We start from the raw sequence: 16,961 nt of genomic DNA on the forward strand, positions 1-16,961 counted from the left end.
AAACAGCAGTTAAACTATGAGAATGTTAATTTTCATTGTTGAAAATGTTTTGATGTAGGGCTTTTAGTTGAAGTATGTAAAAGAATTTTAAAAATCTTGAGAAAGTTCTCTTAGTGGAAGAATGTAAAACCATGACATCATTTAATGGGATTTTCCTATTCTGAGCCATGTAGCCTTCAAGAAGAGCAGGCAAAGAGATGGTGGATTGTCTGGAGCTAGTAGGTGGTGATGGTCAGTTTAGACAGCCAAATGTTCAACATGTGGTGTAGTTGAAGAACAAAATTCTGCTAGTTCCACCAGAATCAAAGGTTAAATTTAAAACTGGTTGATCTGAACCTGGAAAGGTAGACTCAAATTATTAATGATTTCTGAATCAAGTGACGATTTTCCTTCTCTAACATCTCCTAAAGGGATTGTGCTCACTGAAGGGTTTTTCATTTTGTATGAGAGAATTTATTCTAAAAAATAGGAGTCAAATGGAAGGTTGGAGATGGGAGAAATGTTCAATTTTAAAAGATGATTGGTTTGGATTGAAATCCTTGGAGTGGCTTAACCCTGTCTATGATATTTTGAAGACATATACAGGCAGCATGGTGCCAGAATATCAGAGGTTAGGGACTCTTTAAGACAAAGAAGAGTTTCTTTCTTACCAATTGTTCTCCCAAGGTCATTTAACTTTTGGACAAGCTTCAACATGTGCTAGCAAAGTTCCATACTTGCTAGTTGATAAAAGATTATGTTTTGGTGTGGATTGACTCCCCGGTGAGCTGCTATTTAGTGTCATCAAGTTTCTCGTTGTTGCTCAATCCTCTACCTACTCTCCCCTCATCCAATTGTTGGTTTAAAACACTTGTTCCTAAAGTTAATATCTTCCTATGCTTAGTGGCTCAAAACAAGAATCTTACGTTGGACAACCTTGTTAAAAGTAATTTTTTCCTTCCTCGTAGGTGTGCTCTTTGTGAGCTGCATTTGGAGTAATATTTTCACCTTTTTGCAGACTATTTCTTCACTTGGAAGATCAAATCATTATTCAAAATGTTTTTATATTCCACATTCTTGGTTTCCAATCTACTGAATTCTGATGAGAACAAAACAAAAACAATAAAATATGAAACAAGAAGAACACCAGATATGGATGGAATCCTATCAATTTCATATTTATTGTGGCCTTTTTCATCTTTTCTGAAAATACCAAATTTGATTTAGGGTCTTATGGTTTCCAAGTTATGTTTTTCTTGGGTCCAATCTTCTTTTCAAGATCTCTTATCTCAATGGTCTCATCCCTTCTCCAATTTACCCCTCAAGTTATTGTGGAACCTTACCCTCGCTTGTGCTCTTTGGGGTCTTTGGTTTGAAAGCAACTCCAAACTTTTCAAAGATAAAGGCTTTCTTTGAGTGTGTCCAGTCCAAAATATGCTTGTTCATGAAAGAAAGTTTCTTACTTTCCTACGATGATAGAGCTTCTTCCTCTAGGAGTGCTGCAGCTTCCACTTTTCATAAGCAAATTGTTAATTGTTGAGATCTTGGTGTTGGCATCAACGTCTATTTGAAAAAGATGGGTGCTTACTGATCCCAAGTTCATTGGTCATGCCCTCAACCATTTTAGTGTAAATTGAACTTTGATGGGACCTCTAAAGACAACCTACATCCTTCTAGAGTGGGAGGTATTATCGAAAAAATACCCAGGTAAGGTGGATGGAGCTTTCTCTATAAATTTTGGAGTTCCATCAAATCACTTCACAAAGGCATTATATTGGGGAATTCACCTAACAAGGGACCTTGAAACTCAACACTTGTAGGTTGAAGGGGACTCTTTATACGTCATAAATTATCTATTAAAATCTCAATCTCCTAGTTGGACTATTGCCCAATGTATTCAAAATTCCTTTATTAACTTCAAGGCGGCTCATGTCTTGGGAAGGTTTGACACAATTCAAATTAGGATAGCATTTGAATCTTATAAAGCATTAAAAAGGATGCTTCATGGTTATTCAAAAATCTTTATACCTTATATTGGTGGGGTGACTTCGATGTGGTCCTAGTGAGGTTTGGAGTTAGCATTTCTTCCAAAACTCTTAAATAGATCATTTTGTGGAGAGCATGGGCAAAGGCAAAAATGACATGGAGCCCATTTCTTGTGAATTTATCAAAAGCAATGCCACATTGTGGAAATTATACAATAGGGAGATCTTAGAAATTTTATGCCCTCTATGTAGAATTTAACAAAAGATGGATAGCTAGGGTGGTCAAAATGCATGGGTTTAAAGTGGAAGTGTCAAATGAATTAGATTACTCATATCACTAGGATGTCTACCGAAGGGAATCAAATCTACAAGGATTAGAGGAACAAGGAAGAGGTGTTAAGCTCATTCTTGATGGGTAGAGAAAAGTTGAAGATAATTTAGACTAGTTTTGCCAAGGATTCTCTAGCTAAACCAAGGGATGAAGTTGCATTCAAATTATAAGGTATGGAATCTTATAAGGTCAATTTCAACCCATATATACCTTTCATTTAATCTTGTTGAATTTTTATCATGATTGCTTTGTTAGTTTCTCATTCTTTATTGCCTTCCCTAAGTATTATGTTCTAGAATTCAATAGGGGTGTTGTGTTTACCCTCCTAAAATAATCTCTTATTTGGTTGATTATCGATCATGCTATTGCTTTGAAACTCCGCTCCTTTCTCCAGCATAGAAAAATATTTGAGCCCTTCCTCAAGGCTCCTACATCCTACAAAGAAACAAAGAGTCATCCCTATTCCTAGAAGTCACTATAACAAGAGACAAAGTGTCTCCCTTGTTCATGTCTTCCCTATTTAGGAGGATACCATTCTCATCATAGATTGTACTAGATTTTTTTTTGAAGGAAAGTAGGATGTGATGATGTGGGTAGTGAAGCCACCAAGTCTACAGCTAAAGGAAAAGGAAAGTTGTAGTGGAAGAAGACTTTTTGGAGATGATAAATTTTCTAGGGTGAGAGACATGCCCTATTCCATCCTCGACTAGAGATGAGATTTCTTGCCCCACCTCCTCTTCTATAGAGCACATTAAAAACCCAGGCTATTTTATTTTAAAAATAGATGTACACATATGTATATGTGTCTCTGTGTGTGCATGATATAGAAATGTAATTCTTTGCACAAAATGTACAAAATTAAATGCATAGGGCAGCCGGTAATTGGTAATTCAATCTTGATTGTCAAATATTAAAGATAAATCAAAATGGTTTATATAAGTGCATCTCCATTTGACTCATGATCCAGTGAGGAGCGCTGTCAAGAGTCACAAATAAAGCTATGAGAGACTGTTGAAGAGTAGATGTCCAAATCACATAAGGAAGTTGATTAGACCATCTTAATGAACAACTAAGCAAAATCCCAAGTATCATAGCGCGTGAGGAGGACTCTGTTCACTCTATTATCTGCAACACAGATGATCAGAGACAAAAAGGCACAAAAAAATGCAGAGGTTTGCAGAATGAGGACCTAATTCTTTATACATCAGTAACAATAGACAAACACAAGCTTCTGTGTATCAGGGAAACTGATTATGAAGACTCAATATGATGCTGCAATGCTTACAAAACAACAAATGGTCATGCAGATTAACAATTTTTATCAAAGATAATTTTTTGCTCCATCAACGAATTTTCTAATGACTGGCAAAATGAGTTTGATAAGACAATATTTTGCTATATCAAGGAATTTTTTAATAATTGGAAAAAGGAGTTTGATATCAGTTATTTCAAGGGATGGGAAGATATTTGAGATGTGTTCACAGAAGATATTTGTGATGCTGTATGATGATACAAAAGTGATGGACATGACTGATAATTTAGAGAGTTGTCTCAGTGGAGTTTAATTGACAAAAGGAGTTTGATATCAGCTGTTTCAAGTGATGGGAAGATATTTGAAAAGTGTTCATAGAAGAAATTTGAGATGCTGTATGATGATAGTAAAGTGATGAACAAGACTGATTTGAAGAGTTGAACTCACTTGAGTTTGATAAACATAGCTGGAATATTATGGAAAATGGGTACTTCGAGTAGCAGGATTCAGACTCTAATGTTGTCAAAGAGGATAACGTTAGTATTCTTCAAAAGGATTCTGAGAGAAGTGGTAGACATGAAGACAAAATTCAGGTGCTTGTGGATAGTTTGACTCGGGATGTTTCTGATGTGACAGATATTTCTCAGTACTCCTTTTCTACCTGAGGATCATGCCCTCGATGGAGTTTGTAACATGATCCACAATCTCATTTCCAGTATGATTTCTGAAGTGAATAGTATCCTTTGATTCTTGATCAGAGACAGCACACGATTGGCCAAGTCTTCTGGTTCTATTCCAGAGAGACCTGACATTGTAGGCTTTAAGGGACTTGTTGGAGCTACTATTGTAGTTCTCTTTTTCTGTCCATACTCTTTGTTGGGTTGTTGTTTGAGCTATGATGTGAACTTTGACCTGGTTTCAGATGAGTGTTCATTAGATCAATATATTTTCTAAACTACCTTGAAGAGGTAAATAGCTCTTATGAGATACATGTTGGAATACTCAAGTGCATTTGCAATCAAGAAATCTAAAAGGTAAAAATTTAGTAAGTTTTGATCAAGCCATACATTTGAGTACATCTTTCAAATTTTAAACATGCACATTGAAAGCTGTAGAGAATTTGATGGTGTGCAGATAAATTGATTTTAGTATTTCTGTAATGCAACAAATGACAGAAAGTTATTATTTAGGCTTTCTGAAAGTTTCCATAACATGGGGTCTCATCTTCTTATTTTCTGCTAATGGATGTTTGTTATTGAAAAGCTATAATCCTAAAACAAAAGTTTTTTAAGCTCAGATTCTGTTTTCTTTTTTAGCTACCTTTTAGTTTTTAAGTTCAATCATTTTAATTATTTGTATAATGTAATTTTTTACTGGGATTATTTGCCAAATCCAAGTCCAAGACTAAAAAGTACCAAACGAATCTGAACCAAGTATGAGTCTCAATTATCTTGCACAAACATCCATCATTGATGATCATGAAGAAACACTGGCAGTAACACAAATCACAACAAAGTCAATGACAAAGGCATTCAAAACAAAAAAAAGTAAGGATAAGACAAAGCTACGATTTTCTATATCCAAGCTAGGATACACCCAGTAAATGTAACCAGGTAGATATAGTAAGTATTGTCAGATATGCTAATCTATGATTAAAAATGAGTCTGGTTGTTAAGCAAAACGAGTGGAGCAGAGCAGGAATCCAAGTACATAGACAAAGTAATAAACACAAAACTGGAGCCAAATTCCAAACCAAATACCAACCAAGTGTGATTCAAGTGGATGACCAACAGTGAAGTGCTTCAGATGTGGAAGATGGGGTCATTTCAATTAAGATTTCCTTGAGAAAGAAGCGTAGGAGAGTGCAAATCAGTTGTGCTGGTGTTGTTCTCCAAGAAAACACAATGATGATGAGTATCCAAACCACAACCTACCAACTATATAGAGGAATCGAGATTATCTATGGCTCAAACATGAAATCAAGCAAAGAAGTCTGATTACCTTGACCTAGCTATGAAGGGGGATTGCCTCAAGGAAGCAAAACAAGACATTTTCAAAGGAATGAGCGAAGGTAGTCAAGTGAGATATCTAGATGATGTGATTAATGGACCAAAGAAAAAGAGTCAGTGAATGCAGAAGGCTATTGATCATAGTAGCATTACGTTTACATGGCATTGACACAAAAAATTGAAAGTGTAGAAGGAATTCAATTATAGGTTTTAAAATGTGAAAAAAATATAAATTTAACCTTAAATCCTGAATCCTAAAAGTAAAAGCAACAGTTTTTTTTTAAAAGTGAAAAAAGGGGGAAAACATAACAAAAACACAGGCTATTCGATAACCCATATTTTTCAAAAAGCCTGGGTTTGACTGGGTCAAAGCCATGCCAGTTTGACTCAGCATGGCCAAGCATCAAGCACAAATTAAATGCAGCTAATCACATTTTATTCCTTTTATCGCTTCCATGATATTGATAACTAAGTCCAAACTTGATTAAAAATGCTGATCCTCAACACTAGAGTTCTACATACTCTTTTTAAGGGTGATTATTTTAATTAAGAAAAATATTTGCATGAAGTACAAAATGAAAATACAAAACCCTTTTTATACAGTTTTAACAAGAGGGGTGTTTACAAAAATTCACTAAGGATGTGAAGATTAATTGTTGGTAAATATGTTGTAGTTGAAAGTGATGATGAGCTTGAAAATACTAGTCACATGCATGTAAAAATTAGCACCATTCATAGTGGATGAGGAAAACACAAGGTCAAAAAATTGTCTTATATGTGCTACAATCATCAAGCAGCAATATGGCTGAAACTGAAGATGGCAAGCCAATGATGGATGACATGGAAATGATAATCCAATGGTTGATAATGTGAGCAGTTTTCTCACTGAGATGCTAAGTTATGAAAAAGGTCTTAGAAATCAGCATGCTGTGAAGGTCAGAAGTGACGAAAGATAATTCCAGGTAGTTGTTTAAGAGTGAACCTACATCCAAAGAAACTATTGAGGAAGATTGAGCAAGCCAGCCTCATGCCTGTCGTGTTGTAAACACGTGCCCCATTGCAAATGGGGACCCATGTTTTTTGCTTGTTAGCTTAGTTGTTTAGCTTTGTTTTTCTTAGGTTTCGCAATAATTTCGAGGTCTCTTACCTTAGAATGAGAGGGGTTACTTTTGTCAATTCCTGAAGGGGTTTTGAGGTCGAAATTGTGAAAACAAGTCTTATGCAGAGGTGGGTAACAAGGGGTGAAAGTTGTAAAATTTTAACAATGCAAAAGTTTGAAGTTTGAAAGTGAAAATTGAAAGAACAAGAAAGTGAAAGTTATCTGCAAAGAAGTCATTTAAAATTTGCAATAAATTCCAAAATTCATGAGATACATTGTGAAAATTGCAAGTGTAAGCATCAAGTTTCGCTCAAAATTGCAAGATCTAAGTGGAATTGTTGCAGATACTGTGGAATTGCAGGCATAGTATGCATTTTTGTTTGAAATGTTGTTCCACTTTGCAATCATGTCCAAAAATGTAAAACCTAAGTGAGTTGTTGCTTGAAAATGCAAGTATTTTGTCCAAATTTTGCTTGAAATTGTTGAACAACCTTGAAGTTCTGATTGAAATTATTGATCCACCTTACATTTCCGCTTTGAATTGTTGAACAAGCTTGAAATTTCGCTTGAAATTGTTGCACAAACCTTAAACTCTGCCCAAAATTGTTAGACAATGTAGAATTCCTGCTCAACAATTGTGCAAGATACCCTAGGATTTCCGCCCCACATTGCAAGACACAATGCAATTTCCGATTGGAAAAAATGCAAGACCGCCTCAAATTTCCGTCACTTTGTGCATGCACAAGTAAAAATCCTGCACAATATTGCATGCATAGGTCTAAATCTCGCCCAGAAATGCAAGAGGACCTCCTAATCCTGCCAAGAAAATCAGATATAGGGCAGAAATTCTCTTGAATAAATGCATGAGCAATGAGAAATCCACTTGGAGAAAATGAGTGCTTAACTTATATTTATAGCTATTTAAAGATAAAATACAATGAAGTGGGGGCCGACCTCAATTTTCAAACATGAAATTCCTTCCCAAAATTCAATCTTAAAATGTAAAATCCAAAGCAAGGAAGTCTGCCCTGGAAGTAGGGGCGATTTGGAGATTGAAAACCAGATGAAAACCCTGACCTAGCCGACCTATGACAAGAAGGTGTAATATTCTTGAGCACCTATCAATGCAAGGTCAAGGGAGACATTTCTAGTCATTCAAAAACGAATTAGGAGCATATTCAAGAGAAAAATCCAGCAGAATTAAGGGCGAATTCAGTGCAAGGGAATCAGATTTCAAAACCAAGTGTGGAATGAAAAGAGGGAAGTACTTGATTTTATGCAAAAAAGTTGTCATTAAATGACCTTCAAGGAGATGCTTCTTGCACAAAATTCAAGGAACTTTATGTGCAGACCTGAATGTATCTCATCACAAATTGAGCAGATCCAGGTTTCAAACCAAGAGAAAACACTTTAAAACTTGAAGTAAAATTGTTTGAAATCAATTTCCACAAGAGATTCCAAGTTAAGTGTTGCTGTTGTTGGCAGAAAGGAGATGAATTTAAAAGGAAATACAAGTCATTCACATGCAGACCTGGGTGAATTTCCTCATAATTTGAGCATTTCTAGACTTGTGACATCATTTCAGAATTTTCCACGCGAAGAGTGCGAATTTCCAGATTGTTGGAAGAAAAATCGGAGGTCATTAAGATTAATTTTCTGGAAAATTTTATCCAAAAGGTGAAAACAAGGGTTCGTGAAGCATTCTTGACAATATTATGCAAATTCAAATGAGTTTGTTCCTTTAAGACGCATATTGTTTCACAATTTTCCTTTGAAAATTAATTTTCATGAAAATGAATTTAAAATACAAAGATTTTGAAGTTTCATCTTCCTATCACAATTTTCTTGCATTTCATTTTCATTCATAATTTTAATTCAAGGTATGTTTACTTTACAGGTATGATTGCAAGGAAGATGATGGAGAATGATGAAGGGATATCTCAACAACGCAAGTGAAATCAAGGTCAAGGATTGTCATGAAGAAGGATGTTGAATGCAAGGAATGAACATGTGAAGGATAGGACAAAGAAGGACATTACAACATGGAGGATACAAAAGGAGAAAGAATTCAAGGATATCCAAGACAAAGTTTTCAAGGATTCTTAGGATTAAGACGAACTACTAAAGAAAAGATCAAGGAAAGCATTTTGAAGTTTCTGAAGAGTTAATCAAAGTTATAAACTCATCCGATGGAGATATGAAGGATGAAACTTCTTTATGATAATATAGAAATGGATTCAAAACAAAGGTGAAGAAAGAAGAAAGTTTACAAGGTGTGTAAGAGATGAGGTGATGCCTACTCATCTCCATGAATGACAAGTTAAGGATCGAACTTGACTCATCCAAAGAAGAAGAAATGGACATGTAGGAGGCATTAAATGAGATGTTACAACTCATTTTTCATTGGTCCTTTCTCAAAATAAGGATATGTCATCAGGGACTTTAATTTTCTCATTAGATGGCATTAAATGTATGACGTGGTTATAACCAACTCCACTTAGGGTTTTCTTGAATTATCTTGGCCGTTGATTTAAAATCAATCTGGGCCCTTAATTTTGTAACTCAAGGTCTATATAAGGCTTGGCCTTTTCATTTGTAAAGGTTTATAGTGAGAATAGTTAATAATGGTAGTAGTAGTAGTAGGAGATTAGAAATTGTTGTTTTGCCCCCGAGGGGTGTGTGTGCATTCAGTGCATAACAGTACAGAGATATAGGAAATGTAACAGTACACAAAGATGCAAGTGAGAAGAACTCATATGTCTGTATTCATTGATTCCAAAATGCCAGTACATTCAAAACATAGTTTCCTTAAGCAATATCCATATATTTGAAATAGAAGCCCAAGTACATATATATAGGTGTCGGTACAGGTTGTCCAGTGCCAATTGCCGGCAACTGTCAGGTAACCACCGAGCCTTAACACACTTAACATTCTAATTACAATATGACATAATTACCCGACAACAATTGTTGCCAAGATTGTGTTGAAATCAATACTTAATTTTCATTGAAGATATGATGGATCTTTGTATGAAGTTTCAACATTTTGCATGGTTTCTACTTTTCAAGTTTTAGTTGAAGTTCATTGATTTTAATGGAGAAATGTGAAGATATTTGATGAATTCCTTGGTTCATACCATTTGTAGTTTGTTGATTGCAAATTGCAGTGCATGGTTAGTTTGAACCTTATTGTGGAAATGGTTTGATTGTGGATGTTAATTTGGATTGCACTAGCATTGGGTATTTGAATGGATGTTTACAATATGAGAATATTTCACTATCCTTAGAATATTGCACACTTTCTATGGTGTTGTGAGCTATCTCTGGTTAAGTAGAAAGTAGTTCCATAAGGAATCTGTCTATCAAAGCACTATCCATTATCATCATTGTCCATAGGTCTTAGATTAGATTCCCTAACCCTGATCCTTTTTTGTCTTTGTTTTGGTAGAAGATTAAGTTAGTTTAGGAAGAAAGCATCACCTAAATTGTTATATTGGATGTTCAAGTTCCAGCTGATTTGTTAAAGTGTATTTATAGCATAAGTTCCTTTGTGAGAACAGCAAATCACATCATTTCACTAAGTCTATCCATTGCATCGTCAAGACCTAACAATAGAAACCTTGGGGTAATCTTATTTGATCATATTTTTTAGCATTTGAGGTTCCTTATTCAAGAGAGGATAGAATACTTACTATTTTATTCAATGTTTGAGAGTGTCACAAAACATGCATAAAAAATGTCCACCTTGATTGCAGATATCCTTAGTAAAGCAGCACCATGTTGAAACGAGAAGAATTTTATAGGATAGGATGTATCAATTGGAAAATATAAGTGTGAGTGTAACTTAGATTTCAAAATAATTGCAAGCAATGCAAACAGGCAGTCAAACCATTCAGTATTGCTTGAAAGAATGTGGTTGTGACAAACTAAAGCAATTGAAGATTTGAGATGTGATATTTATACAATAAAACAAGAACAAATAATACTCAAAGATTTTCCATAAGTGTAGCAGAAAAAATTCAGCCTTCTCAAATTCCAAAAGCTTTTAAATGGTGAATGTAACTAACAGAAAAATTCATCTAGTTTTGAGTTGGATGATCACTTTGGACCAGCTAATGGAGTGTTGATGCTACAAAATTGTGTAGAGAATAAGCTCAACTCAAACAATGGCATTCATTGGCAGAAGTTTAGCATAACTTTTTAGAAGATGAGAGCTCTTGCTATGTGCTTTGGAGAAGAGCAACATGTGAAGGTTGAATGAGAATTTTGAGGCCAATGGTTGTACATGGATCAATATCACTAGCTAAATGTTGGCATAAATTGCCTGTTGTTATGTTTGATAATATTTGTTATCCAACAATGTATTAATTAATTGTATTGAGTGGGTTGTCAATCTCGGGTAGTTATGTGTCGGTTGGTTGACGGTTGTGCACCTCTCGGCAACCGTCAGGTCCATTAAATATGTCGTGTACTACCAAGGAAGGGGGATGGTATTGTGGGATCTGTTGTAATCCTTGGCCAACCATCTTTGGTCTCTTCTCTATAATAATTGAATGTGCGAATGAAGATATATTTCACTGCCGTGTCTGGAATGCATTGTCATGTACATTATTATTTCTTGTATTTAATTTACCAGTTGTAGCGGTAAACACTAAACCTACCTTACATGTAATTGGAGATGGTATTACCATTATGGCTAACAAAATAATGATAGTTCAAATTGCAAATATCATGGCATTAGTTGACAATGGCACATGGACAATGATGAATTAACTTTTGTAGAATTTGTTGGAATAGTAAGGTTTCCTTCTTGTATAAAGTCACCATAGCGACTTGTCGTTTATTATTATTATTAAAATAATTGGTTGCAGTCATGTAGAATAATAGTTTGGTAAGTTATGTTGGAAAGGCTTTATAAAAGCCATATTGTGATACATTAAAATCAACTTGGAAAGGCTTTAAAAAAGCCATATTGTGATACATTAACTCAATAATATAATCATTATTTGTGCTTTTATTGTGCAAATGTAGATGCACTTTGATTTTTCCAATATGGTATCAAAGCCTAGGGAATATTGGTGATAAGGCAGCAGTTAAGAAAAGGTCAACAATTATGAAAAGATATATGAATAGTGTTGCAGGATAATTCTTTATCTGTCCTTGCTTCTCTCTGCATATCTGTCTCTCTCCACCTCTACGCATCAACGTCTTCTCTCTACATTAAACCCTTTGGAAATCCTTTGCCAAATCTTCTCACAACAAGGGCATAGTTGTTGAAGAAATATGCACTCTGTACTGCATTGAAAAGGAGCATGCATTAGTTCTGATCTGTGTTGATGATCAATGCTGAATGCATTGCTACAAGCCTCCCTCCTTTCCTACAATGTTGTGTTCCTAGGACCGCAGGCAGTTTTTCATTGACAACAGGCCATTTGGCTAGCAGGAATCTAAACCAAGCACATATGCATTATCTCTCGAATAATTGCAATTGTTTTTTTTATTTCCAACCTGCGAAACATTTAAAAATCATGGTACAATTTTTTTGAAGACTCTTAAAAATACGTTATGTTTTGGGGAAAATGATTAATAGGAAGAAGTTTTAAGATATCTAAATTTCCTAAAAAAACTGACATGTGTGAGTTTGTAAGGAATAAGGGGGACATATGTAGTTGAGTTTTCAGAAGGTAAAGAGCATTAAAATATTTGAAGGATTTACTTGTGCTTATACATTAAATTAGAAGATATAAGAAATTTTGGCATTTTGTAAAAATTGGTGAAAGTTTTTGGAAAAACTTTGTAAATGGGAGTATTATTGGTTGAGACCAACATCTTAAAATGAAGTTTTTTACTGTGTCATCCCCTTGTAATTTTGGAGCCATCCATGCTACATTTAATGGGGATTCGAAGGACTTACATGCAACATTAAGTGAATAAAGTGTAACAAAGACAAATTAGAGGATAGAGAACTTTTATCATCTCAAGCCAACTTCTCACTCTGAGATGGTGCTTTGTATGAGGAGCATATGTTTTTTTTGTTTGCCTTTTTTGATGATGACAAATTGATGAATGCATATATTGTGAAAGTTTTCTTTTGAAGATAGGAAGTGATCTACTTAACTCGTTATCGATTGATGCCGAAATAGCTTGGGAATTTACGGATTTGGGGAATTATGCCTTTCTAAGGGTCATGAGACAGCTTGTGGCAGCACTAAGGACTTAGCTAATTAGGGAGATTTGTGATTTGGGAGTTTAGGGAGGCGGTAAACTAAAAACTTAGGAATTCAGCTCAGAAGCTGCACCCTTTTGAGGGTTATGAGATGGCTTGATGGAGTTCCACCTGGTTCAAGAATTGTTTTTTGAAAATAAATCTTCTAATGAATATGTATTTCTTTGTTTTAATCAGCATGCTTTGTTGTAAGAAATATAAACCTTAAGGAGGTTTGTTGGAATATTAAGTATTGTAATTAAGTTAATTTAGTGATTTGATTTTTCCAAATATAGATGCTCTTTGATATTTCCAATAGAATTGAAGCAATGAAATCACAGACAGTTATGTCACATGCCATCGAACATATAAAGGAGAAGAGAGAAGGAAACATACACTTTGATGAAGCACAAAACTTCTAATCTATATGAAGAAAAGAAGAAAAAGAAGCAAACAAGAGAGAGAGCACAAAAAGGCTAAATAAAGGATTTTATGTATACATACCACTGACTTAAATAATCCTAATAGGGACAAAAGATGCCACTTATGAAAAAATAATAAGGCAAACCCATGAGCACTATAAAAAAGTCAGGGTCCTATTATCACTAGCTAATTAAAGAGAATGGAGGACCCATCCCACCTTTGGGCTTTTGACACAAAAATCAACACCTATAAGATCTTAATAAAAAGGGAAAAAAGAAGTGACTGAAATGTGGCAATGCAATGGCCACTGGAATAAGAAATGAAAGAACTAAAAATAGTAAGGATTTAGAACACTCCTCTTAGCATTTCGAGGACTAGTTAATTAGATCTATATATGTTGTGAACAACATATTTTGGCCAGCTTCAATTTGATGCCCAATCTTTCTACTTAAGAGTTTTATGCTCAAAAAGGAACCCATAGAGTCTTATTTTTAGCCAGATTTAGCAGTAAATGTTGCTATTTTAACTTCAGAATTCAGCCAGGCTCCCCAAAAATTCTAGTATAGCTTTTAAGAGATGCATTGCTAATTGGTCTCGATTTATTGAAATGAAGTGTTATCAGTAGATGTTGCTATTTTTACTTCCAAATTCAGCTGGTTTCCCCATAAATTCTAGTATAGCTTTTAAGGGATGCATTGTGAAATGGGCTGGATTTATCAAAATGAAGTGTTATATTTGTTGTAGGAGTGTACAATGACTTTTACTAGTCACAATAATAGTTTGTATAGCTGCAGTTTAATGACACAAACACACCCACAACATTCCATGTAAATAATTGAACATAGGTTTGGCTTGGAACTTTTGTTGGGTTTTCACTAGACCTTGCAGACGTATTTATGCACACTTTTCAGCATGTAATGGCAAATTTTATGCACAGAATAAAGCATGGATGGTGCATATATATTTGTACCTATCTTAGCACTTTTCCCGTCATTTGTTGTATGACATTTACTCATTGGTAAGGGGGCTGGAATCACCAAATGTGAATCATCATCTGCTTGTGAAATTATGATAAACAAAAAGAGCTCTAGGTGAGAAAGCATTGGACAAGTAGTAGGAAGAAAATATATGGCACATGTTTTCTCCCACAATGGTCCTCATTGTAAAGATTGTAAAAAAGCTATTTTTGATTTGAATGAACAATCGTGTCTCATAACAATTGTAATCGATGTACATGCAATTATGTTGAATTAGTGGGATTGACACTTTTTAGTGCACAAAAACCCAACAACACCTTTCAAGGACATTCTCCAATGCAAACAGCCCCTTATAGACACATTACATGGATATCCTCCAAATGAACATCCTGAACTGAATTCCCATGAACATATATACTAGGGTGGTGACCTCACGTCATAAAATGATCTTGTGCCACAGTTTTATTTAACTGTGACGTGTTGAAGTTTTGAGCAGTTACACGTCTCTAAGAAATGGTATTTGAATTCTACATCAGCACCACCATTCATTTTTCTCAGCATTGTAAAACTCGAAATAAGACATCCCCATAAAGATCATCTAGGAGACTTATACATTGTAGCAAACACCTAAACTACAGATTCTTTCATTAGTTACTTTGTTACTAAATAATAAGAAATTTATTGCAAGCACGTATGATCATTTATATAGTGTTATTCCATGTGTCATGTGCTCAAGTACATTTCTCTGTGTTTGTGTACGTGTTTCTAGCTTTCATTAATAACCAAATGAACATGGACCTAAGAATACAACAGATACACCAAGTATAGGAATGGAATTCTCATGCAAGATTTCAGATCTCCATAAACATTTTCCAGTTGTGGTGTGAGAGAAAGTCTAGCAACACAAGACTGCAAGTTGTTAGCTGAGTTTGTAACTTCAGTACCTTTTGATAATTTTTAAAAATTACATGTTAATTGTATAGTTTAATTGAGATTATTGACACATCTAATTTTCCATACAATTACTTCCTCAAGGATGGTAACAGATCATTAAAAGTCTAATGAAGTTCATTAAATCTTACACACATCAAATGAGATGATAATGATTCCAAAATCAAGAGACCGATCTAGTTTGCACAATTAAGCAAATGATAAGAATGAAAAAGGAAAAAAGTTACCTGAGTTGTTTGGTTGCTGGATAAAATAAGGCCACAAAACAAATAACGAATGTCAGTTTCTTAGCTGTTTAAAAAATGGGAAGAAAAAACAAAAGAACTATGAGATTGGCAACATTGTTGAAGTTTAATGAATTAACAATTACCTTGCTCCCAAAAATTCTTCTATATTAACATCATGGTCTAGCTTTTTAAATGTTTTCTTGAGTGCCTGAGATACAATAGTTTTACCATGATTAGTATCATAAGTGAATTTTTAATCCAAACTGAAAAGAAATCACCATGAAAAGCTACATTGCATGGAACATGTATGATAACATAATAAAAAACTAAAATAATTATTCATAATAACATGCTTCCTAAAGGCTGTATACTAAAAAAACTAATCAATAAAGAATGGTGGTTGAGCATCTTACTTCAAGACTTTCTATCTTCCTGTTCAAATAAAAATATAAAATTAGTAATTTGTATGTCTTTCTATTATAGAAAATAATAATTTCAAAGTGCACAAATTTCCTAAAATCTTTATCAAGTTTAAAAGTTTGAAAATCAAAATATACCTTTTTGCTCTTTCTTGTGGTGTTAGTTGAGCGAATCTTGCTATAACTTCTTCCATGTTGCTGAAATAGAAAAACAAAATCTCTGTACTAAGGGATTGCCCATATTTATTCATTAAGAGAATATATACGCTTACAAATGAGTTGAAATCTTTGAATAAAAGCATCTACAGAGAACAAGTGCATAGTAGAATAACAAGATAAAAGAATACACATCCTGAAGATAAATGAAATTATATCTCTTTTCTTTCATTCAATTTTGACAGCATACCTTAGTAAAATAATTATAGCACTTATTCACCAAAAAACGTGCAATTTGAGCACTTATTTGAATAAACTGGTTTTGAATGTAATGCTCAACTATTTCTTGCCTTCTTGTAATTTCTCTAAAGATATTTCTCTAACGTGTTTACGTATGTCATCTTAGAGTCATTTTAATCAATACTACCATTAAAATTTTGCTTCAATTTCTGTTATAAACTAAGAAACAACAAACCCATCATGACTGGTTTGAAAACATCCTGTATACTATCAAACTGAACTTGCTACAATGAATTACAAGACATCATAAAACTTCTACCAAATTCTTATAAATGAGCACTAAGAAAGGTTTAATAATTGGAGCATCCCTTTTTGTTACCTGTTTACTCTACTCATTCAATGACAGGATTCCTCTAATTCACGATTTTTCACAAATATTTTTTTACTGGTGCCACTCTACAATATTCAGCATTTGGTTATATTTTGCTTCAAATCCATCCCTCTAACTTCTCAAAAGCAAGTGTCTACAAACAATTTTCTTTATTCTTCTTCAATCCTGGAATTTCCTGACCCCTCAAACTGTGCTTCAAAGTGATCATGCACATCTTGTTATGCTCCAACTGCATGCAATATTTTGAGTGACACAAACCAAGTTGAAAAAATTACCAAGTGGCGGCCACCAAGAAACGCAGTTCCTTTCTAAATCTT

At 34.3% G+C, this 16,961-nt stretch overlaps 1 protein-coding gene across 1 annotated transcript in view; it reads right to left on the minus strand.

Moving 5' to 3' along the window:
• LOC131061714 (agamous-like MADS-box protein AGL30) overlaps positions 1-16,051 on the minus strand; it is a gene marked incomplete at its 3' end in the record, with an annotated part of 29,691 nt that extends 13,640 nt beyond the window's left edge. Inside the window, exons 1-4 of the mRNA XM_059216119.1 lie at positions 15,996-16,051; positions 15,852-15,870; positions 15,582-15,646; positions 15,439-15,454 (exon numbers count right to left, since the gene is read on the minus strand). Of these exons, the coding sequence (XP_059072102.1) occupies positions 15,439-15,454; positions 15,582-15,646; positions 15,852-15,870; positions 15,996-16,051 (156 nt within the window). The remainder of the gene's footprint in view (positions 1-15,438; positions 15,455-15,581; positions 15,647-15,851; positions 15,871-15,995) is intronic.
• Between the last annotated feature and the right edge of the window lie 910 nt (positions 16,052-16,961).

Source organism: Cryptomeria japonica, unplaced genomic scaffold (assembly GCF_030272615.1).
Source record: "Cryptomeria japonica unplaced genomic scaffold, Sugi_1.0 HiC_scaffold_726, whole genome shotgun sequence".
NCBI lineage: Eukaryota > Viridiplantae > Streptophyta > Pinopsida > Cupressales > Cupressaceae > Cryptomeria > Cryptomeria japonica.